At 31.2% G+C, this 26212-nt stretch overlaps 1 protein-coding gene across 1 annotated transcript in view; it reads right to left on the bottom strand.

The window, feature by feature from the left end:
• Positions 1-26212, bottom strand: part of LOC126843533 (dual 3',5'-cyclic-AMP and -GMP phosphodiesterase 11A-like) — a 55869-nt gene that overhangs the window by 919 nt on the left and 28738 nt on the right. Inside the window, exons 3-16 of the mRNA XM_050581120.1 lie at positions 9540-10017; positions 6360-6524; positions 5547-5636; positions 5274-5476; positions 5005-5186; positions 4197-4264; positions 3986-4078; positions 3759-3809; positions 2943-3089; positions 1742-1849; positions 1550-1659; positions 1387-1477; positions 1216-1316; positions 126-426 (exon numbers count right to left, since the gene is read on the bottom strand). Coding sequence (XP_050437077.1) covers positions 126-426; positions 1216-1316; positions 1387-1477; positions 1550-1659; positions 1742-1849; positions 2943-3089; positions 3759-3809; positions 3986-4078; positions 4197-4264; positions 5005-5186; positions 5274-5476; positions 5547-5636; positions 6360-6524; positions 9540-10017 — 2188 coding nt within the window. The remainder of the gene's footprint in view (positions 1-125; positions 427-1215; positions 1317-1386; positions 1478-1549; positions 1660-1741; positions 1850-2942; positions 3090-3758; positions 3810-3985; positions 4079-4196; positions 4265-5004; positions 5187-5273; positions 5477-5546; positions 5637-6359; positions 6525-9539; positions 10018-26212) is intronic.

The following is a 26212-nucleotide window of genomic DNA, read 5'->3' as shown; positions in this document are numbered from 1 at the left end:
GTTTATTTATAATGTTTTTGGTGAGGTTATGTACGCAAAAACCATTTCAAAATTGTTAACTAAATTTGAAATGGTTAAATAAAAATTTGGCGTTTTCAAAGATAAAAAAAGTCAATTCCGTTTACTTGGTACAACGGTAAACAAATGTCAGCAATCCATCTGATCTGTAATTGAGGGAGTTCGTGTTGTCTCTCTCTATCCATTAGTGCTTGTGGTTGAATGTTCAGTTCGAACCGTTCCTTATCGCCTTGCTCGATGAACTCATCTGTTACTAGACGCGCAGCCCGCTGTTGCACGTGCCATTGTTTGGTCGACGAAGCTAAGTCCGACGAAGTCATTAACATGGCCATTAATAGAAACCGCTGTGTATCTTCGTCCCAGCTGTATTCTTTTGACTCGATCAACCGGAAGAACTTATTCCTCAACCTAAAAACGAGACGATTTTTTTTCTAATGAACAAGTATTTAATTTTTCACATAACTCTGGTGTGTATGATATTATGATGTAGTTGTATATTGAACTTCAACCTCATTATAGTTTTTTTAAGAGTTAGACTTTAATAATTTAACTGCATCTGACAAAATCATATTAGAACGTATTTAAGTTACAATTGAATTGACTATAGCGACCATTTTAATCAGAATTAGTAAAATTAAAATAATAATATAGTTTTTAAATATTTAATGATATTTCATTAAAAAAATGTATAATTTTCTAATTATTATTATTAATCACAATATTATTAGTATTGTCAAAAATCAAAACAATATTATACAATTTTCATTAAACCTCAACAAAACATTTAGAAAATATGTTTTACTTCTAAACTATTTGTGGGTTTCAGTGTTTCATATTCTTTGTTTCTCTTAAATTCATCATTGTTTTGGATCCTCTTTTCCCTGACAATCAACTTTTTTTTAACTTACTTTTAATATTGTACGTTTTGTAAAAATCTATTAATTTTAAGTAATTTTTCTTATGAAAACCACACCAAGGAAAAAAAGCAATTAGAAAATTATATTATGAGTCGCCATTAAAATACTATACGAAATGTATAACTTAACTAATTTGGTTGTCACAATTATTACATTTTTAAAAATGGTATTAAAGTACAAAATAATTAATTTTTCAAATTTAGATAATAAAATAATTGACGTTGTTATTATTTTATATGCTTCACTTATGTATTTTGTTCTCGAGTGGCCAATAACTTACTGGAAGTACATGACGAGATCTGTGGCTAAGATGCTATGTTTCAGCACCTTCATGACAGTGGTAAAACTTTCTGCTGAAAGACTGGAGAATATGTTGAGACTCTGCGAACACATCATTCATGTTTTTTTTATGTTTGTTTAAAGTTAGATAGAAATACTTTTAATGACTTACCTCACTACTTAATATCATCACTGCATGATTAAAATGATGGTGTTCCATTGTGTTGGTTGTTCCGTACAGCAGAACTAACGCTGACCGGGCTCTAAAGTGTTCAAATGTAATTTTTTAATATATGAAAATTATTTAATTTTGTTCGCCAACAGCTGAAACATACTTTTCTTGGAATGAATTGTTTGTTCCACGGTGATCGAGGTCGTGGCACAAACAACCAACAAACATACCCAACACTTCGAGATCAGTGAATGTGTTTTTCATGTCGCAGCCCTAAACACATAATAGCAATGTTAAAGTACCGATTACATAAGTGACAATAGCAATTTGATTTTGCTAGCTATCAGTGACTCACCATCAGAATGGCAAACATAACCTGAGCAACATTGAACGCATGTCTCCAATTGTGGTAGGGCACGTCTCTGTAGTTTCGTTTTACTGTGATAAGAAATTTATACAGCGTCTACAAAAGAACAAATTCATTTTTTTTAATCATCGGCCTCTTTGAAAAAATATTCAATTACAATGAAAAATTTTAAAACTGAATATAATACGCTCATCGTTAGATCAAATCATAAGTTAGAATAGTAGGTAATAGGATTGGGGTAGGGAAGGGGATTTACCGATAGTGATGAGAATGGTGGTTGATAGTGAGAAAATGGATCAATCAGTTGATAAGATGGTGATAATAATAATTTTTGATAAGGCAATACAGAAAGATGATAAGAGATAATATAATGATCAGAATGAAAACTGATAGTTAATAGAGACTAGCTGCAAAAGGTATTATTTGTTTCAAAAGGATTCTGAAAGTTTTTTTATAAGTAGTGAAATTAACATTATTAATTAATGAAAAAATGAATAATACATTAATGCTACTATTTATACTAAACACGAATAGTATTAAATAACTTTAAATCTTAGATAATAGCATATGAAACATAACTGTTAAATATAACAGAAGATGACAAAAAGTTGACATTTTAAACCGTTAGGTATTATACATTGTTTCAACAAATTAAATACAAAATATTTTCATTATTTCTGTTATTTATTTATATCTACCAACTAGAAATTTTAATGAAATGTTCAATTGACTTTTCTGCTATTCTATTTATGCTGTCGCTTAATAATGTTAAACAATTTGTATCCTTAGAACACTTAAAGTTTTGATTTTTTATAAAGTTTTCATATCAATTGAAATATCATTATCAACCAACATTTTAGCGTGGAAATAAAGTCGAACTCTTTTAAAACATAATCCCTTAAGCGATTTTATTTCTCGCGTTTTATTAAAAACCCAAAATTGTTATTTATAATTTAATTCAGACTTTTGACAACAGTTCATATTCTGCATTATTTACGTCCTATGGTGTTTTTAAAATATTTAAATAGTAAATGGAATGCTTCTTTTTTCAATATAACTTTACTCAAAGGCGCAACAATTTGAATAATTTAAATTCAAAATGAAAATAATTATATTATGTAGTACAATATTCACAATGATGTTGTGTAAATTCCAACGAAAATAATTATTGATTAGTTTTTGTACTCACTTCCCTTTCGATGTTGAAAGCTTTGACCAGACCTAGTTCCAGGAACATGCTTACAGCGGCCAATAGCATTTCGTCGTCGCTGAGGGAGAAGTCGTCAAACGCCAGTGAATACAAGTTCAACGAGTCGGCTGCGGGTACCGGCAAACTCTAAAGAAACGATTAAAAAAACATAATAAATATTCTTGATAACGTCACCACCACACATCACAATATATAGGTACACACGGAAGTATATACGTTTTGAACTTTTTACATAACATAAACGCGATGCGAACGACCCGCCGAACGCTCGGCTAGAGTTTTTTTAGCATTTTTATTTTGGCTCGGAATTATTTGTTGAATTCAAACGAAGGGTTACAGCTATTCGTATGTATGTGTGAATTTATATTCCGGTGCGTTTTACACGCCTTTTCTCCGAATTCGTTGAAAACCCTTTATTGAATTATGCTTATTTTTTTTATTTTTTTTTATTTACTTCCTCGTCCCTAACCGTATCCGCTTTTGTTGGCTGTCTTTACGCAGCAACACACGTCGGAACTAGACCGGAATAATAATAATCTGGGTTTCGATACGTACGGATTTCGGTTTAATATTTTGTGTGGCAGCTTCAAGACCACCGGGAAGAAAAGTACACCGCCGTAGAGTTCAACGGCACTGTGTACCGGGGTGACGCGAAAGCGAAAAAAACTTTTTCCATTATTCGCGTTTTTTTTCTATTTCCGGAGACCGATTTTCTACTTCCTCCCGGCAAAACCACCGTCCTCCCCGCCCGCAAAATAACCCCAAATGAAATAATATAATATTAATAGAACCTACCAGAATCCGATCCACTTCTTTGTTGGAGGCGGTCGCGTGATAAGACAGGACCTGGAAAGCACGTTAGTTTTTTTTTTTTTACATTTCCCTTAATACATTTTTCGACAGTACATTTGTCATCCGTATAATGCGTGTAATATATACAAGGATAACAACCTATACGTTGTATAATTATTTTTTAACAGAATATATTATATTGTGTTGCGTCAACGACCACGGTCCCTTACTTCTATGGAGACTTTTTGTCTGGCCATCGCTTTCTCCACTTCGCTGTACATAAGCGTGTTGTGTATTCCTAGACCGCAGAATATCGTGAACGCCTAAAAAAATAATATACCGAATTGTATTGTTAAACAAAGAGATAGAATGATATAATAATAATATGCGAACGTCATAGTATTCCAAAAAAAAAAAAAGCAATCCGTTAAGTTGACTAACCTCGAACAACTGTTCGTCGTACTCGTCGAACGGCAATGAGTTCAGCTTATTTATGATGCTCGCTACACCTGAAATTTGAAAGTGCACTTAAAATCACATTTTGATGATTTTAATAGACAATACAAGCGTACACAGGTAAACCGCAATGGATCAGTCAAAATATGCACCGGCGTTAGTGCGCGACAACCTACCGGCTATTGCAGCGGTCTACATTACCTAAAAAATAACCTCTATAAAGCTGTTGGCTTTGTACCATTTTGTGAGTACCGGGTAAACGTGTATGGTGAGCTTAAAACGAAAAATGTCGAAGAAATCGTTTATGTTTCAAAACGAAAAAAATCAAAATAAAAGCGAATGGCATTTGTATTCAAATGTAAAATGAATTCGTTAGGAGCCAGTGGGTTGACGGAGAAAGTGTACAAATTGTTACAAAATAATGTAAAATTAAAATTAATCGTTTACCTAAAGCCTAATTTTAAAATATCGCGATGGATATAACAATTCGTATATCCACTATTGGCTTTCTTGTCGTCTTCTTATTATCAAAAAAAAAAAAGTATCATTAAAAGTTGGACACAATAAGAGTGAGAGTTTGCTTATATATCTATATTAATATATATGTCAATAAACAAACGATCCCTCGATTAAGAGGAATTTGATTTTGATAGAGTTAAGAGTGAATTGACTGGCCGAATCGTCGTTACAGCTTAATGCAATCGACGAATTCCAAGACCGAAATAATGCATTTAACTTGTTTGACGTAAGTATTTTTACGACAATCGATTGAAGTAAAATGTTGCTTGCTTACCGATAATTTGGTCGTTTTTATTTCTTATTGGCATCGCTAAAAGCGAATTTATTCCTGAGTCCACAAGTCCGTCCTTACATTCGTTTTCGTTGACATTTAGAACTTCGCCCGTACACGCCACCCTCTCGGCTAAACTCTCCAAGTACCGCGATACGTTTTCGCCTTCTACTTTTTGTCTACAGCTGTATTTAATAAAAATTAAAAAAATAAATAAAAAATTATTTAAGACAGTTGGGTTTGAGTTTCGTTGGTAAACTCATTACACTGACTTTTTCACGTGGTTCTGTCTGTGTTTCGGCGAGTTCAAGTCGAATAATTTTGAAAACCGAGTATTGTCACACGATTCGTCCACCAACAAAACCGCAGCCCGCTCGCACTTCAGCAACCTCTGAGCTCTTTGCATTATCTTCATGATGACTTTATCTATGGATGTTTGTTCTTCGAACAAATCGTGCACCACCTCCAGCAAATTCTAAAACAGTTATATAATATGTGACACAGTTGTCCGATGAATGAACAAAGGAAGCGGACAAATAGCTTACTCTGTTCCGGTCGTATTCTGCTCTGGAATCTTCAATTATTTGTGCGTTAGTGATGGCTATGCCGACAAACTGTAAATATGTCTCAAAAATCTAGAAAAATTAAAAAACAAATAATTCTAAGAAGTATACTCATTATAAACGCATTACGTATTGCGTTTTTTAATCTGATTTAGATAAGTTTTATGTATCAAGGTTGTATCCCTATACGATATAAATTATACTAACAATTGATAAAACAAATTGTATACAGAGGTATGAAATAATATTTGAACAACAAAATATAACAAATACATATCTCGTACGCTAACTAACACCTGAAGAGTGTAGATCAAAAATTAAATAATTATATTTTTCAAAGTAACAATAGTTATAATATTGGATGTAGTGTTATATTTTATATTGTAATAGGTATATACTTGAAAAAATGTAATTTGTTTTAAAAAAATGCAAAAAAATATCGTGAAAACGTTTATTGGACATTAAAGGTAAAATTAAAAATCAAATATTTTTACATTTTAATCTAAATTGTTTTAATACAATCACAACTTCAGTAATTTAACGCCGTCTATACAGTTACATTGAACAAAATAATTGATGCTTTAGTATTCGAGACGAAACAAGACAGTCTAAAGTATAACGACGAAATAAGACTGCAAAAATGGTAACAATAAAAAAGGATAGAGTGTTTGATGGTTACTTTCATAAGTAAATATAATATGTTTTAACGATGGACACGGTTTGTTTAACGTCCTATCGAAATCCGTAAGCTGTCCCAATCGCAATGCAAACAATGCAAAAATAAACATATCTTACCTTCTCGTCCATGGTGGTGTAGTGGCCGTCATCTTTGTCTGGATTTTTGTTGTTAACCTGCGCCACCGCTATTATCTCTTCGTACGAATTTTTTATTGGCATACACAGCAAAGACGACGTATAGTATCCCATTATGCGGTCCACCTCGTCGTCAAATCTCGGGTCCTGCAATATTGTGTGTACACAACGTCTCAATAAACAGTCAATGAAATACCCACAACCCACATCGGGGTCTGTTCGCAAAATAAACAATCCCTGCTATGTTATACTTGTCAATAATCCGACACATGTTCAAAAAGTAATATTTCATTTTTCTTCGAAATATAACATCCACCAAAAGCTTAAGATCGCGTCACAGCACTTTATTATTACTTTACGGCGTAAAGTATAGGCGATTCTGCAATAGAACCCATTAGAAATACTTAAAGGCGTATTCATTCATACGAGTATCCAACGAATGTCATATATTTAGTCTTAGAGCAATACTAATAAGCAATTTTTGTACATTTGTCTCAGAAAATATTTCTTACCAGTTTTACCATAAAAACGTAATCGCGGAAAGGACTTTTAGTTGTAAAATTGTAGAAAATAAGTTTTTTTTTATTGAAAATCAGAAGAAAATGTGTACTTATAATATTTTGTCTTAGCTAATGTGACTGCATTGAACCATTTATTTCAATGTTAATTTTAGCATAAGTTGATGATTTTCCGTGTGTAATTTTAATTTAGTTGACTTAAATAGAATAAGCATGACTAAATGGTGTGTGCTTAACATTTTAAGTGGACTTAACTCTTATGATGCTATCGATTTCCATAATATAAATAAATATAAATGATTGCATGAAAAGGTCAAAGGTTTTAGTTAAATTTGTAGGTAAATTTAACTAAAACCTCTAATGTTTCTGTTTTATATAAATTTAAATTGTGTTAGACAATATAGAATGCCTTTTTGTGAAATAAAAAAACGCTTCGATAATTACAAAGTATTAAAATCTTATTTGGATGTTTTTAATCGGTGTATTTTTACTCTCCTTTAAAGATTTATATTAGCACCTAAGTATTTAAAATTCTCGACTTGTTCAAAAGAGAAACGATCAATGCTCAAATTTTGTAAAGGAGTTGGGCGCCTACTCATTAGCATATACTTAGTGTTATTTTCGTTTATTTTAAGGCCCATCTTTTTACTTGACACTATGAGCTTTCTTACGGTCCCTTCTAATTCCATTTTCGATTCTCCAAATATTACAATGTCATCCGCACATGCTAAGAGCGTTGTGCGCCCCAGGACGCCCATTTCTCGGTTTTCCTGCATGTCTCTTATTACTTTTTCAAGAGCTAAGTTGAACAGAGCGGGAGATAACGCTTCGCCTTGTTGCAACACTTTATTAAATTAACTAATTATTCAAAGATTTACGTTCATATAATACGGTATCTTTTTTTTTTGTAAAAAAAAACCTAAAACAAGAAAAAGAGATGAGAAATGGAATTTTAAGTATCTAATATTATTTTTGATCGTATATATATATATATACAATGATGACCTACACAGATTAATTTAATTAAATATATATATATAATGTATTTATATATAAAACTTCTTATTTAAGAATTTCTTATGATTTCAAACTTCTAGTTTGATTTGAAAACACAAATACATTTAGTATTGTGGTATACAATTTGTGAAAACTTTTTGCGAGATATATCATTAAAATGACCTTCACAGTTTAATCTAATTCACGCTGAAGTTAAATCAGTAGAAAATGTATGAAAATCTGTTTATACCGTCAAATCCAGTTGTTACTCGAAACTCGCTAACTAAATAAAAACTTTTTATTCGTAGAAATCTCTAAAAGACCATAATTATAAAATATATGTACAACCAAGTCTCTATAACAATCAGATTGATGATTTATAATAGCTTCATCAAATTATATATTATTAGCTATTACATTTAATTTACAAGTTAAAGCAAATTAATTTATATAATAATAGATAATGTCAACTTTATGAATTGGATTGTTTTTTTGTTGGAAAAATATATCCCATTAAAATAATCTTCACTTAAATGATTTCATCGAGACTTTAGTTTGATAAATAAGTTATTAAGTTATTCATATAACTATTTATTGATCATTTATTTGATATTTATTCATTTTAGTATATTATTTCCCAACATCGGAAATTTTTCCTCTATTCTTGACTACCGCACTGGGCTCTTCATTATTGTCAGACAAACAGAAAGCGATTTTACATATTATTTTATGTCGTTCTCTACGGCTAGCGGCCACATTCGCATCTCTACCCCATTAATCAAGGTACGACAATAATATCCCGGCCCGATATGCATCCGGAGTTTTATTAGTCAGTATAGTGTCTCCTACTACTAAGTTCTGGTTGTAAAACGACCACGTGACCTAGTTGTATTGCCAAAGGCACAACAACAACATAATGTACACCAATAAAAAATATCGACTATCCTCGGGTAAACAGTAAAAAATTTCAAGAAATAAAACACAAAAATGCACAGCGAACATATTTCATTGGACGTGAATTAAGTGCGCCACGATAATTTATTTTTATTATACACAAAAGAATAGACACTTCTCATGTAAGCAAGTTTGAAAATTGACAAACGGCAATATTTATAATACGAAATTAGCGAAACTCAAGATGAGGACGGTAAAAAAAAAATTTTAATAGTTGTAAAATTGTGTGATGAATTTTGTACTTTAATATTAATAAGATATATATAGAACCATAAGTTTAATAATACGGGCACGCCTTTGAAATGTATACGTTGTAAGAAGGGTGTACAGCCTACAAATTAATTTCTCCGAAAGGCCTGAAAACACTTTTATTTTTACCTATATCGTTTTTGGGGAAAATTCAAGGTTAGATTTTATTTCTCTACCGGTGCGTTTCACAAACTCGGCAACGACACTATAAACTGTATGAAACCTAGCCCACTCGGTAAAACCGCACCGTGAACGCGAACCGTAAAACTACAGATTTTTTTCTCATTCAGTTACAGTCTGACACACAGTGTCAGAAGGCACTGGTGATTTCAATTCGCTGAAAACGTTAGACATTTTTGTTGAAGTCAAGACGTGTCAAGTGACTAAATCTAACACGGCTGTATATTATCTCGCCTCGTTAACGGATTATTATTGAACAACATACCTCGCAGGCCACGTCTAGGTTGACCGTTTCGCCGGTGGACGCGACGTGCCCAAGTATACCGACGCCCCAAGGTATCTGCACTTCGTTGTCTTTGGCTGTGGTTCGCACGCTATCACCGGACATGTCATCTGGCAAAAGGAACTGCCCGCGAGCACCGCTATGCACGTCAAACACCTTTGACACCAAGCACCGGCGTCGGCTCCCGCGAGTGGGTCCGTCCACGAGAAACAATGAAGCCGCGTCGCTGTCCATCAGCACGGTCAAGTTGTCGACAATCTTGTGCGACAGTGACTTGAGATCCAAATCGGTGGCAATGTCCCGGACCACCGTCAAAAAGAAGTCCCTTTCGCCCTGCACTCTCTGCAAATCCCTCTTGGAGTCTAAACTGTTAGCCGACACCGGCCACCGCGGCAACCGGACTTTGGAGTCAATCAACAAGGACAGCATATTAATCGGACTCGGCGGCAACGATGTAAACCTGTAGACAAACCATATAGTATGCAATATTGTCAGTTTCAACTGTCGACAAATTAAATCGCTATTGAACACGCTCAAAAATGGATTTTTAACGCGTGAAATAACTTATCAGCTAAAGTATAATAATTGTATTATAGTAATCGATTATTCATCTTAAATTCAGATGCTTCGTTTCAACGAGGAAAAATTATTTTGTTTTGTTAATTGAAACTTCGTCGTTTATTGCGAACGACCTACGTAGCACAAGTAAATTAGTTAGTCCTTAATAAATTTTGGTCCGAGAGGAACCCACGGTTCCATTTCCGCCTACTATAAAACGCCTGGTGGTCCACCCCTCTAGCTTAATTAGTGAGAGAGCCTTAAAAATAAAACCGTGAAAAATATAAATGAAAATCCAATTGTCTGTAGACATTTAATCAAAAAGTTTATGATAAAAATCATGTAAGAAAATAAAATTCAATTAAGCTTTCATGCTGATATTAAAGGATCCTGTTGTAAGGCTCTAAAATCCTTGGTTTTCTTAAACGGGTTTTGTAGTGAATTCAAACTGACGGGTTCGTTAAAAGCTTTCTACTATGCGCTTATTAGGTAAGTCTTGGAGTTTGTTATATCCTTTCCTATCATATCATCCTATCCTTTCCTATTATCCTCACCTACCCTTTCGTCCTAAATTTTAAACTCTAATATCTTTAAAAGTAAGCACTCAAAACTGGTTAACGAATAGTCAACATTTTGAGTAAAATATTATTAATTTAAAAAAAAATGTATACAATAACATTTAAATTTCAAAAGTTACTAGCTAAATCTAGCATCTGACTGAAAAAAATACAAAAACTTCAAGTTCTTATTCTTTAATAAAAATTTAAAATGTTTCAGAAGTCATTTTTTCCACATTTTGGTATATCATCAAAAAATCAAATGTAGTATAATGTATGTAGAGTGGTTTCTTAGTTTAACCTTAAACTTAACCGCTTAGAAACCAAGTTTTGGATAAGACGGTTTATAGAATATTTATATTTCATGAAACAAAAGATTATTCTCGTTTGAATAGAACCTAAGTAGTATTCGAACTAGCGTTTAAAACTATCATACTAATTTCAAACTACACAATGTTAAAAAAAAGTTATAGAAAATCGTATCGAATATTACATTTAAATGATACGCTTATTACTGTTTATTCAGGTTTTTAATTATAATATTTGGCAGTTTGATAATATATAGAATTATCGTATCAGACATTCATTAGTCATTACCCTAAGTAAATAATGGGTTTGTCTCTTTGTTTAAGCGAAATATGGTCGTTTTTTGAGTAGCACAAAGGAAAGATATTAGTAGCTCAGTATTGTGTTTTTCACGTTGATTACGTTTTTTGCAGTGTTCGATAAAGTGAAATTGTTCATCTAAAAGATTTATAATGGAAATAAATGCATGGAAAAAGTTTTTAGTTATATTTGGCTTGACATGCTTACACATGCTTACAGAGGTACGCGCAGGACCGTCAAGAACTCAAATCGACCTGCTTAGTTTTATTAAACAAGAAAAACATTGGAAAAATATGGGGTTCACAGATTACTATGATTACTTTGATAATACACGGAAGCCTATTCAAAAAATATGGATTCCAAATACTTCATTCACAGTGAAGGAAAGGTTACTATCGATCTCTTCAATGATGGGATGCGCTTATGGCCCAAATTTGAATTGGTTTCTCTTATTGACGTTTGAAGTAATTGACGAATGCAATAAATTGCGACAAAACAACAACGACATACGCGCTGACGATTGCGCGGCCAAACTTGAAGAAACTTTAGAAAAAGGTAAAAATGTTATATTGAAATTGATCCTTACATTGTGTTACATCGATCCTCTAAGCCATTTCACTATGGATACTAATAAATTTTACCAAATTCTGGCGCCACTATATAATTTTGTGACGGGAAAAATCGCCGTAGAATATTCTGGAATAGTACTAGGAGGCTTAGTTATTAACCAATTGTTCAATGGTGTTGCTGAATCCTTAAAAGAATTTTTGCTCTCTTCGTGTACTCCAAAATACCACATATTCAATATAACGGAAATACAGAGTGAATATAATAGTGGTATTTACGACGATGGCATCTACGCTTTCTATATCGTCGAATTAAATAGTTACATCACCTACATGGACAGTCACTTGATCCAACTTGGTTTTCATTACGACGTGAAAACGGGCCTGCTGATCTTTAATCCTATCAAAAGTACCTAACAAACAGTTAAGTCAACGCTACAGAAACATAGCTAATGTTTAAATTATGCATATTATGTTGTATTGTTTAGTCATTCAATTTTTTTTTTTTTTATAAAAACAGCTGTCAACTTATAATTTTAATAAAATTCATTCCTTTATGACAAGTTTTGTTCATGTTTACTTGAGTATCCGCAAGTTGTGTAAACAGTGTAAATACAATACCCCACACAAGTTTTAATAATTTTGTACGCCGTGTTAAATACAAGAATTATAAAAAATATTGTTTGAATTTAATGATTTCAATGATTTAATAAATGTATTAAAAAGCAAAAGTGCGTTATTTGCCGTGTTCACTTTGTATCACAAATATTCTGTACCATCAATACTCAAAAGTTATTTGTTATGAACTTTTTAAAGGGACTAGTTAATTTAATTGACATACATAAAATTAACAAAGCTACTTTTTCGGTTTTCCCCGTCAAGTCCATATTTGTATTTTTTTCTGAGGGAAATCTTTTTTTCGCCCATTTTATTTTAGTAATAGTTATGACACATCGATAGTTGGTCTAATGAGGTGTTTTTTTAACAACATATGTGTTGTGTAAAATAAACACCATTTTGCACATCTCACATTTTGCACGGTATTATACAAGTGCTCCGAGAATTCGTTTTCGAAAACCTTCGAGTTTAGACAAACAGACATTAATAAATAACCAAAAATCGTTTAATTTATTCGGTAATTTGGTTTAATAACAATTTTTTTTTTTTATAGAAATAACAGTCCGCTTATAATAACATGCATTCCTTTATACCATGTTAATGTATTATAAAAAATAATATTTAGATTTGATGTTTAATAATTGTAATAGATATTAAAATTGCGTTATTTACTGTGTTCGCTTCGTCATTCGGTTTTGTTTTACATAAGCTAGTGCTTAAAACTAGGTATCATATTATAAAACTAATAAATTTAGTGCTTACACAATTCACTCAATATTATAAAAAAATTTGAAAAAAAAAAAAAATTAAAAAACCTAGTACAGCATAATTAGTTTATTCTATAACTGAACTTTTTAACTCTTAGGTTTTATCACTTTTAAAATAACGACTATCTCATTTAGTTGTTTGTAGACTAGGTACTAATTAGTGACAAAAATAGTACGGTGCAGGACTTAGCTCTATTAACAAAATTGAAGACTCCCTCCAAAAGTCAATCTAAAAAAAACAAGCATAGTTCAAACCAAGTATAGTATAAGTTGGTACAGTATGAAGTAATAATTTTTGGTTTTTAAATAGGAATGTGTTTTAATCACAATCAAACACTTTGGTTTAAATCTGCAAATAGTAAGAACCCAGCACAGTTCGGACCAAACACAGTACTAACCTGCACAGTAAGAAATTACCCAAGTGGGGTTCAGTGTCCACAGACTGTTCAAACTTTAATGGTTAAGACTATACTTGTTTTGGAATATGCTGGGTTAGTCTGTGTTGGTTTATTAGTTTATACTGTGCCGATTCTTACTATGTGCAGATTCGCATAGAAGCGTTTGTATTTTTTCAGCACTGTTTTTTTTCTTTTCTTAGTTTAAGGTATACAAAATAAAAAGAGAAAATAACAAAATTTAATGCTTTGCATGAAAACGCTTATTTTATTTATCGAAACCCCCAATGAAAATAGTATAGCCAACACGATGATGATTAAATTTAATTAGGGTTTTTAATAACAAACAATTTTTTAATGCACAAAACGAATGATGAGGTAGTTTGTATTGAGTCAGAAATTGAATTACGATAAATTAAAAACGTTAACTTAATATTTAATGTAAATGCCCTGATGACCTTAAATCGTAAATAACAAAATATAAATTACAAAAAGTAAACTCTAGACGACTATAACTAATGTTCCCTGCAATATTATTCTTGGCAATACCAAGATATGATGTGTACAAAAAAAAAAAGACATTATTTTAATAAAAATAATGTTGTCTGCAATCTCCCAAAAGTTCCAAGGGACAAATAGCAATTGTTATTATTTCTAACGTTTTGAATTCAATCTCGAGAAATTATTATAGTACAATATGAAGAAGTATAAACATTATGTAAATTACAGTTTATTTAATGTCAAATTAAACATTTTAACAACTTTTGTTTTTTTTTATAAAAAGTTAATGCAAATGTCAGAAAGCATTGTTTCTAAGGTGGTATGTATTTTGTGTATCCACTACATTTTATTCAATTTTATACATGTCATTCCAATAAGACAATATAAAAAATTACTACGTGCATATTATTTGCCTAAACTATGACTGCTCTGGATAGTTGTGGACATTTGAAAAACCAAAACCGGGCATTTATCCAAAAGATTAGTATATGCGATGTTGTTTTTACCGAATATAATTCTTTAGACTTGATGGTTCCAGAAACTGAAACGCGCAATAGAACAAATTGATAATTGGCAAATATCCAAATGACTACACTTGGATGCTTTTTGTAGTTCAGCCCTTTCAAAATCCGGCAGCGCATACGTGCTTATCAAATCGTAACTAAATAAAATAGATCAAATGAGACTAACATAATAGTTGAAATTATTATTAAAAATAACCGATAGTATTTAATAATATTATATGCCTAATATGTGATTTCCGGTTTTAGTTTTTAATTTAATATTAAATGTAATTCCAGTAATCGATCATCTAGAAAATAATCTGTGGTTGTATGGTAAAAATTTTTCAGCATAATGTTCAATTCAAAATTCAAAAATATCATTAAATCTTGAAAAAATGTTTACAATAAAACGAACAAATAAACGTTATTATTTTATTATTTTTAAGGAACCTAGCCCAAGTTAACCTAACACTATAAAACCTACCACCCAGAGTAAAATGTAGTTACATGGAGAAAACTTTTGTTAAGTAAGTGTCAACTTAAAGTTATAAGAACGAATCCATCGACAACTAGGTTAGGTTGTACGTTAAGTAAGTATATAAGTTAACTCAACTGAATGTTTATACTCGAATAAACTGTTAATTCGGTACAATCAAAAACACAATTTTGTTGTCACTTTTTTCAGTTTATAAGTCGAACACTGAGAGCAATAAAAAAAAATCTGGATTTCAGCTTGTAACATATTGTTATAATACAAATACATTAGATGTTTACTTATATCCCAGCGAAATTGTAAGCATACATAGTTAAGAGAGATTGAGCACATTTCGCATGTGCAAAACCAATAAAATCAAACAGCTATTTGAGTCTTCCATTTTCAGGTTAACAAAGTGGTGTTTACTGAAACATACAACCGATAAAATATGTCTTCCGCCTTTTTTCGTAAGGGATGAGTGTTGTACAAAAAAAATCTGTCAACGTTATATTATAGTAAAACACATTACCATTGCACGTTTGTGACCCATGTTAACATTATTTTGGAAGATTCCCTGCGCCAGCAGGGAAGGGGAATTCGTTGTATAAAATATATATGTATTATATTCTACGACACTACCATAAGATTTGTTAGCTACAACCCGGAAATCAGAGATAAGGTTTGTGAAACATCTCACTCCCCCTATAAATCGTACCCAAACACTCGAGTAATTCACTTAGATTTACTCGGTTTCCGGTATTGATATTACAATAAACGAATCTCCACCCAAAATAATTTATATATTGCATGTATAAAATAAAATACCGCCCCGTTTTTTTTTTCCAAATAATATTACTCTACAGAGGGACGGAACCTTTGCTTAATTAACGCTAAAATTAATTACAACCATACAGAATCAGTAAATTAAATCATTTCATAGTATAAAACATATATATATATAATATTATTCACAAATACATCTCACAGGGCATCGTACCATTAAATTATGGATGATTTGTGTGTCTAGACTTCAGTATTAAAAGGTCGTACATAGTTTTATATATCTCACAAAATTGTCCAAAAGAATGTTTGGGAATGCTAATAATTTATACTGCATTCATTTTTATTAAATTTCATATTGAATTAAATTATATTAAATAAAAACATTTCATAATATTACCAAAAATAAAATACCATCCGAAGAAAACATAAAAGTATTATATTATATTTTTCAAACAAACAGATAAATATAATCGAATATATTGTTAAGATGATTTGTAAAAAATCATTATAATGTTATATTGTTAATGAACCATATAAAATTAACAATAATCGCTATAACATTATCCATCACCATAACGCAGTGATGTGCGCTAAAAACCGCACTGCAGTCAATAATAAAAAATAAAATATGCAAAGCTACTTGATCGCAACAACATTGATCTATATTATACAAACGTCGAACAGTGACCGAGAGTAGCCGAGTGTGTTAAAAAAATGATAATCTACTTAACCACCACAATATAAAAATATGTTTTATGTAATGGACGATCACATAAAACGGTTGTGACGCACACGAAAGTCGTGGGGTGATAATAGACGGCAAACAGCCATTGCGTAGTGCCATTACAGTAAGTACAATAAAACCAAAAGATCGTCGAGCTCGTGGGATAAAATATAATATTTGTAATAATAGTACCAACCACAAGTTTCCAACACAAACTCTTTTCAACACCGAAGTCAAATCGTCGTCGCCTTTAGTAGATAGTCGAATTGAATTATATTAGTAGTTGTTATGCTATATTGTTTTTTTTTGCTTCAAATTTCAACAACCTTGAAAGATTTTTATTGTGCAGGATATGACTGTACGTGGGAGACCCGTGTAACCGTTGTATATTATATTTAAAGGGCCACCGAGAGACATTTTGGAGAAAACAATTTTGCCCCTGTGGGAAATTAATTGTTTTAATTTGCACGTCACTTGTTATATACACCTCTCGAGTAACGCAGAGTATCGGATTGCTTATGGCATGACAGCCCAGGAGAGTATATTATGGTGCATCGGATTTCCTCGAACAAGTGCATATAAACCCATCAAAAGTTTACTGAAGTCGATAAGCCGAGCTTTCCATACACTTTGAGCGCACATATGGAACATGTTACATCCACTTTACGAGACACGGCTTTTCATTAACTTGGTATAGCATTAATATGGTGAAATTCACTCAAATCGTGTAATTAAATATTTTTCTTTTTAAAATCCTTAAACAGATAGCTAAAATTGTGCTAGAGATAACGGGCGAGTATTTTGAATCATCACAAATTTTGAAGAGATTTCTAAAAAAAAATAAACTAAGTGCTGCGCAAGATCTGAGGGCGGAATCGGTTTCAGTGAAACATATTCTTTACAGTCAAATTAATATAATTCTTGATGAAAACTTTCTATAAGAGTATTTATTATTTACATGAAAAATTAAAATCTATTTCAGAAATAATTATACGGCGAAGCTTACAAAAATTATTTATCGCTGTTGACGCACATTTTTCAGTTAAGTGTAAGCAAACAACTTTTGACTTAAAATTCTTACAGATATTTTTTTTTTAGATGGATTAAATTTTGTCACAAAACACGACGCGACGGAGCTTATTTTTTTTAGAGGGTCTAAAAATAATATATAATCAAAGAGCATGAAAGACATTTGAAATTTGTTTTCTATCAGTACTTACTATTAAATCATACAAAACGACTTTTGACATTTTCCAACGATTGAGCTTATTTATAATAGAATCGATGAACAAAATAAAATAATTTCCGATGTTAAAAAATATGTAAAACCAAAATATAAATATAACGTTTTTATTTTTCAATATTAAATTGAAAATAATAACTTTGAAGTTAAAAAAAATTACTTTTTTAGAACTAATAAGAACAACCATAAGTCGATTTTTGAAATCGCGAAGTACAGAATACAATCTCTAAATAAATACGGCTTAATATGAAAGACACATATAGTTGCATTATTAATTGGAATTGTTCCAATTGCCGGATTGTATCAAATCATTATTGTTGTAAATGATTTAGGACTCACTAAATGTACAATGGTTAGCTAAACTAATTTTATGGTCATACATAGTATACAACTCGTCATCGTTCTCATTTGTATGTAATTGCTATTATGTTTGCATGGGAACTTTATTACCTATTTTTACATAATTTACGACCAAAATATTACAACTCTTACACATCACTCGTGTTTTAAAGCAATTAAACTTAATTGTCTGGCATTCAAATATGCAATTTTTTTCCACGTGAACAGAACAAAGTCCTTTAGATAATAACTATTACAACATCTACTATATTATAAATATTGAATATTAAACTAAATTTCATTGTAATCATCACTACAAGGATGTTGTAAGCGTACAGTGAAACAATTTACACAGTTTATTCAACCGTATATTAAAATAGTATTTTATATAATGTTTAAGTTTATACAATTTGGATAGTCAGTATATTAACAATTTTCCAACAAAGGAGCTATGGCGTATTAAGGCAATTAGCAAGCCACTCAATTAATGTTAGCATTGTCGCTACAGCTTCTACGATATTAGGCGTTGTCGAGTCTTTTAGCATAGTGGTAATCGCAGACATATACAACTACTCTAAGTAAACAACTGTAAGTACAAAGATGTGACCACCAGTTTGTCCACAATTTACCGCCACTGTTCAATGTTTAAATGGCATTGCAATATAGTCCTACGAGAGTTGAGATGCGATATGACGTCCACCACTTTTCAAAATAAACTATAGTAGAAAAGTATAATGCCATTTTTAAAATACTGTATTTATCCGATACAGTTACAGTTTTCGACAAGACACGTCCGTTCGTTTCACGTTTCTCGACAATACACTCTTAACGAATTGACAGGCGTTGTGACATGACAACATGTACTTACTTTCAATAAGATACGTTTTTTAAGATCCCGAGTACATGACAAATGTCTGACCTATGGCCATTAATAATTGCACACGTGTAGTAATAAAATGGTTTAAGAGTTTAATTAACTTTTTAATTCATCCACTGGGAATAATATCACGTGTATACACTTCTAAGTATGCAATGTAATGTAAAAAAAAAAAAAACAATTACCGAGATAATAATAAAATGTTTTCACTGTTAATTTCGAAATATACGTTTACCAGATGTTATTTTTAATTTTACGAATGGTTACTTAAGTAAATAGGAATCTTAAATTTACCAAATTAAGCATTAAAAAATAATATGGTTTCATCCGAGTCACCGGTCACGTCTTATTTTGCTTGGCATATATTTTACAACTAAATGCGATATGCGCATCAGCTCGGATCGACATTGTAAATACGGAAATACTCGGATCGTCCAAGGTCACTCAGCAACAGCCTAATGATATGATCAATAATATCTGTGAATGGTAATAATCAAAACAGGTCAGTCGTATCTTTGGCAATAATGATTGAGCCAATTTATGTATTCGCCACTAAGAAAATTATTGTAAGGAACAAAGCCAACTCGACTACCCTTGTATCAACTACCCTTCAAAATCATACGACTGCCAAACAATAACAACACAACTATTAATAACGGCGTATAATATGTATGTAAAAATGAATTATTTACAAACGATGAAAAATTTATTGACAGACGCCGCAATAATGTATACTGTAATTTTTACTTTGGTAAGCAATAACAGTGTAGTACATTGTGTGCTAATATTAGTTTGAAATATCAGTTAAGTTGTTTCGTCTTCGGTAAAATTGATATCGACAAACAATATTAATATCAATATGTAAAATATATTATGCATAATGAACCTTCTAATTTTCGGATTTTCAAACGTTTCTGTGTCAAAACACTAATTTAGTGGAACGAATTATAAAGACCCGAAATTGATCTTGGCGGTATTGTTGACGGCAGTGTATGAAAAATGCCTACGCGTTTAACGTTTTTACAAATATGGATAAAAAAAGACTTTTCTTATATTAAAAATAAATGCAATAAAATAAAAACGATATTAAAAGTCTTGTGATGCTTTGGATAATTATATTTAATTATAGTTTGCAATTTTGTTCTTTTTCTTCTACTCGCCTTTTCTCCAAGCTATATGGAATCGGTTACCCAAGACTTAATTGCCACTCAACATTACATCTTCCATGCCCACATAGTAATTTAAAAAATATTTATAACATAAAAATAACAATTTAATATTTTATTTTATTAACGATTGACACTCTTTTAACTAAATTATTATATATCCAGACTAAAATTAGATTTTATTATTATAAGATGCAATTATTATGATGGTTTTTATAGAAATGTTCAACAGGCCGGTTTTTTCAAAGTTATCGTTGCACGAAATATATCTGTATCTGAAGCGACTTAAAAAATACCAAAAAATATTACATTAAAATTATTAATCATCAACGATAAAATAAAATACATGCAAACAATAAGATTATTGGTAAATACAAATATACTTGTCCACTACTCAAGTGAGTAAAATAATGATTTTCTTGACTTAAAAAAAAAAATCAAACACACGCTCTATACAATCTATGTACAACTCATATTTTTATATTATATTGTATAAAATATAGCAAGTGCAACTACTTGAATTACCATTAAAAATCTATCTACTGCAGCCATCTGTTAGACAGAATAATATTATCTTTGGCGTTACATCTGACAATAGGAAAATAAATTGCAGCGTGCAGCTATTTTTAGATGTTATTCGACGCATAAATTACATACCATACAAAACAAACATAAAATAAATAAGGTAAAACAATAATTCCACGTACCTTGTAGTTGTTGGGTCCAACGACGATCTCTTGGAGTAGCAGCTTTGTAGTTTAAGTTGATTTATCACTTATATATACTCTGAATCAGCCATCTTTTTTAGGCGCTGAATGTAATGACAAAATTTATATACCTTGGTTTGAGATTAAACTCAGTACACGTGTATGTGTAATTTACCTTGATTTAATAACCACTGATGTATAAATATTTTAGTTAACGGATATCCTCGTCACACCAATTTTAATTTTATGTCGAGGACTACATGTAACTTGTCTATAATAAATTATTCAAACTTTGATCCCACACATAGCTCTGGGTTATAGTAAATCTTTCATCACTCCGTTCCGGGAGGACCGCCCGAATAAGTTTATTATAGACACCTTATTATAATTATTTGACTAACACAAAATATTCAACAGTACTCAGTGTGCTTTAGAATTGCCCCAAATGACTTCCCGTGAAGACACAACACAGTAACTCGAATTGAACTTGATTAAAGGGAACCAGTCTTCAATTGATCTTAAGTATCAAACTGTACATAGTACGCTCTTGGACTGCCTCTCAGTTGTCCAAGAAATTGTAACATATATAACTCTAATTGGACTATTAAGGCGAACTAAGTTCCGATTGTCCCAATTATTCAGCTGTACCGGTGCACGTTTGATGTTGTTACATCTATAATATTATTGAAATACCTCAACAAATAAATAATTTTCGATTATGTATAATTGTACTTCGTCGTCTCGTAGGGTCCATTACTAAGCAGTTTACCGGATAATACACAATTTCACTAATGTATTTGTACAAAATGTATTATTGAGATATAAGCTCTCTTTTACCTTTACCTTTCTTACAGTAGATCTTTTGTTTGCATCACCCGTTAGGCTTATAATATTTTTTTTAAAAAACCGTAAATTAGATATTTTTAATACCTATTTTACAATTTCAGTACTTTATTAATAGTTAATTTTTGGTTTGAACATTGCATATTAAATTCAACAGTTATTTCTCTTGCATTGTTATTGTAATTAATATTATTGTTATTTTGCTTTTAATTACGGACAGTAGTCAAGACGTTATAGCCGAATTTTGTCCATCATCTCGCTGTTGGAATTTGAATACAATTACAATTAGTTGTCATTATTGTTAGGTAGTCCGAAGGATATTTTGGGTGTAGCAAATTCGACCACGACCTAATTTAAGGGCTTTCGAGTAAACACGTTTTAATAATGATTATTCGACTACAAACTACAATAACAAATAATTTTAGGCCTTGGCGATGCAAGTATATTTTATTATTCAGAAACTTTATATACGAACAAAATCCTTCTAAACACTAACGAAGGAAAGTAAAGACAACTTGACATTAAGCCTAAAACTAATATTATTTAGATTCACTTTATTTCTAATTTCGAACAAAACAAAATGTTTATTTTTAATAATTTGTTGTTATAAAATTATGGTTGTTATTTATAATAACTGAGTTTTAAAAAGGAAAAAATGTATATGATATACCGACTTAGGGAACGTACTTGTAAAAAGGTTTAAAGGAATTTAGCAGTTTCGTTCTACACAGCCAGCCAAACCCTTACAGAGTGGGATTTCTGTCAATGTAATAATAATTTAAAACAATTAGTACAAATGCTGAAATAATTTTGCATTGATATTGTTATTACTTCTTTATGACATTTACCCGCCGACCTATTTTTTTTTAATTGTCTGTTAGTACAATAGCTAATACAATTAATATTATAATATATTCTGGAAATATATACCTTTTAAAAAAAAACTTGACACTGTTTATATTTTTACTTATTGATAATTAATGTCTATTTAATTGTAATCTTATCTAAATAATAATTAATAATAATGAAGTCTAGCGCCGGACGCGTTAAGATAAAGTACAATAGCGACACTCGTAAAATTGTTTTGAAGTTGAAAATACACAATTAATTTATCTTTAAATTGAATTTCTAAAAATTTCGTTTTTTTTATTAAAACTTTTTACATTGCAATTTATTGGAATAAAAGACATTTTTGGAACAATACAATATAAAATATTATTTATACCAGATGGTATAGATTATAGATTTTTACGCTTAAAATGAGACAATTTTATTTAATCAAATAGTATAACGGCATAACAAAGGAAAAACTCAGTTATGTTAGTATTATTAAGTGTAAAATGTTGGTAACAAAATTTGTATATATATAACAAACTTAAGTCGAGTACTGCTTTTTTATTCCTTTAATAATATGTTTCGGTTGAATATGGTCGTAAAAATGCCATTACTTTGCGAACAGATTGAAAATAAAAGAGTTGGCCGATTAAGTTTTTTACATGTTCCCAGACGACTGTAGCTGGTTTGAATACAGTTTAACTCTTTCTGCCAAACTCTATTCGCTAGATAGCTATCACACCAGACGGTGTTTATTATTTTTAGTTCAAAAGTCTCATAAAACCTTCTGGATGATAAAATATGTGTTTCAGATAAGTAACCGTGTAGCTGGAAACGATTTGTGCGCGCTTCACCACAATATGATCATCGGTCATTAACGGGTATTCTGCCTATACATATTATTGTTGTTGGTTTTTAATTAAATATTGTTTGTCAATAAATGTAAGTATACCTGACCCGAGCCGACCGAAAATAGTTTTGAACATATTTTTATTTCAATACTCTAGGCATAAGGTTTTCCTTCTCCCAAAGTCGTCTCAAAATTACATAACGTGTTATTAAAAAAAACTACCAATACAACAATGTAATTGGTACCTATAAAATATAAAACAGAAAAAAACCCAGTCAACATAATTAATATTTTCGTATGTCAGTTTAAAATTATCGTTTTATATTAAAACACGAAGCCGCCGTTTAATAAAATAAAACTGTTTACCTCAATTTATAATAAGTGGAGGATAAAAAAAAATATTTATTGTGTCAATAGAAAGCATATGAACGGTGACCTTTATTACTTAGAAAATAATAGAGTATAGGTAAATATTATACAGTTTGAGACGTTAACAAGAATATATATCTATGACACTCATAGAAATATATCCGAACCGTAAGTTGTTGAACTTGCCCTCAGTTGGGTAAAATATATAAGTATATTATATGCATACATACATACATACATATATATTTTATTTAAAAAATATGATGAATAGAAAATAACGATGCGTAGTTTTTCTACCAAACGTATAATATATCTCGACGCCGACAGAGTTATGGAACAAAGTTCCAAATTATTCTTTCCAATTGAAAATCAATCGAAAATAGAAACGTACAACTCCTATACATGACCGCACGCTGAGCCAGATTTATTTATTCTCCCTTCCAGAGGTATTTCTTCTCTTATTAACATTATAATGTAAAATATTTTTCGGCTTTACGATGAAAACTTTTTCTCCGTTTCGAATGATGAATTTTCTGTTTTTTTTTTTTGTAAAAAAAAGTATTAAGAAAAAATATATTTTTTATCCGTATTGCTATACCGACGGGGGTGATCTAGTCATAATGGTGTTTGTAAAACATTTTTAAAAACGGTAATACTTCGGCCAACAGCCCAACGGTATACCAAAAATAAACACTCGTTTGAGTATAAAATAAAGAAACTACACGTTTATTGGTCTCCGCGACACGTATGCACGACAATTGCCTATACAAGGCGCCGCTTATACTGGCCATTATTTAATAGTGCCATTTATTACAGCAGTTTATGGCGAATTGATTAAAATGAACCCGGTACTTCGGACTCATAGTTTATCGGTTCTTTTTAACTATTTACAAAGCCCGTTTTTTAATAAAAATGTTTATACCTTGACCGCTCGTATAAAGTTAAGTTATCTATGAAAAATATAATTACAGACAATTCTGTGAATAAATTACACGGCGCATGCGGTAAAGTGTACGGTCGTAAAACTAAAACAATATAGCCATTAAAGCTTGTGCTTAAGTGTTAATCGCAGTAATCAAAATTGTAATTTTGGTAATGTTACAAATGAAAACGAGCGGAAAAAAATGCATAATATATTAATACACCTAAAACGTTATTGCACGCATCACAAACAGTATTTCAGTGAAAACGTTTATACTTTATATTTTCTATACAGATATTTGTACATCGTGCTTTTTGACAGAATGCCAAATATTAACAACATCCATGTTACAATTATGTCAGTTCAAATCCTGTGATGATTTCGTGATAACCCATAACGTCCAAAACACTTAGGACCTAAGTGTTTTGGACGGGAACCACCTAAGTCTTAGGTGGTTCCCGTGAACTGTCTAGTATGTATCTATTGACAGTCGCAACGATAGGCAGGAATTTTTTTCTATCGTTTTATGCAACTATAATATCTGCTTTGAAAACTGTAAAAGTTCCAAGTTGTTTGAAGTTAAACGAGTTACGAGCCAAGACCGCTTTGTCGAGATTATAATGTTATCAAACGAATATAACGTATCATGTAGATATGTTCCACTTGGAAAGCATTATGAAAATGTATACCCGTGACCTCTTGAGTGCATACTGCCAATGACTCGGTGAGATGACCTACATTTATTTGTCTGAACCATATAAAAAGTTGAACAATCTCTAAATTGCCTCGTGGCGTTTGCCCTCTTATACGTTTAACACAGTTTTGTGTCGTTTGACGTTTACTGGAATAACAGACGAATTTCTAGTGCGGTGGACACGCCAACGCTTCTCGTCCTTAACGAAGCCGTCGATCACCAGAGGCGGACTTGCCCATTTCCTTACCCAGGAAAGACCCATACACAAAATACAATTTGGGAGACCTAATTACCTTTAATTTGATTTAGCTAAATCTTCAAAATTTGCCCATTATGGCTGTTTATTATTGAACAATAAGTCACTCTAAGTAATAAGTCTTAATCGCGATATTTAATTTTTTCATCAGGAACTAAGAACATTTTAGCGCTTTCAAGGGTACAATATGATGTTATTTTTTAGATATTTTCTTAATGTTACTTATACAATGTAACACATACTCTACAGCAGACGAACAATAACGCTCAAATGAAATTATTTTTATATGTTAAGCAAATGACAAGAGTTGAGAATTGCCTAAATCTGTTTCTATAAGAATCACAACAAATGAAGAAAGAAGCACTAGAAGTTAATACATGTATTAATGATGGGTGAACCTTTTTACGGACGCTAAAGGATATCTTACAATGTTTTAGGCGTGCATTTGATTGTCAAGTTTATTTTTTAAAATTGCTTATTAAGTTGTAAAAAATTGATTATG

This window comes from Adelges cooleyi, unplaced genomic scaffold, assembly GCF_023614345.1.
Source record: "Adelges cooleyi isolate 19-005CV unplaced genomic scaffold, UGA_ACOO_1.1 ACOO_flye_CR_arks_rails_tigmint_CR_PRNA_108, whole genome shotgun sequence".
NCBI classification, from domain to species: domain Eukaryota; kingdom Metazoa; phylum Arthropoda; class Insecta; order Hemiptera; family Adelgidae; genus Adelges; species Adelges cooleyi.
This window is presented reverse-complemented; position numbering and strand designations above follow the sequence as displayed.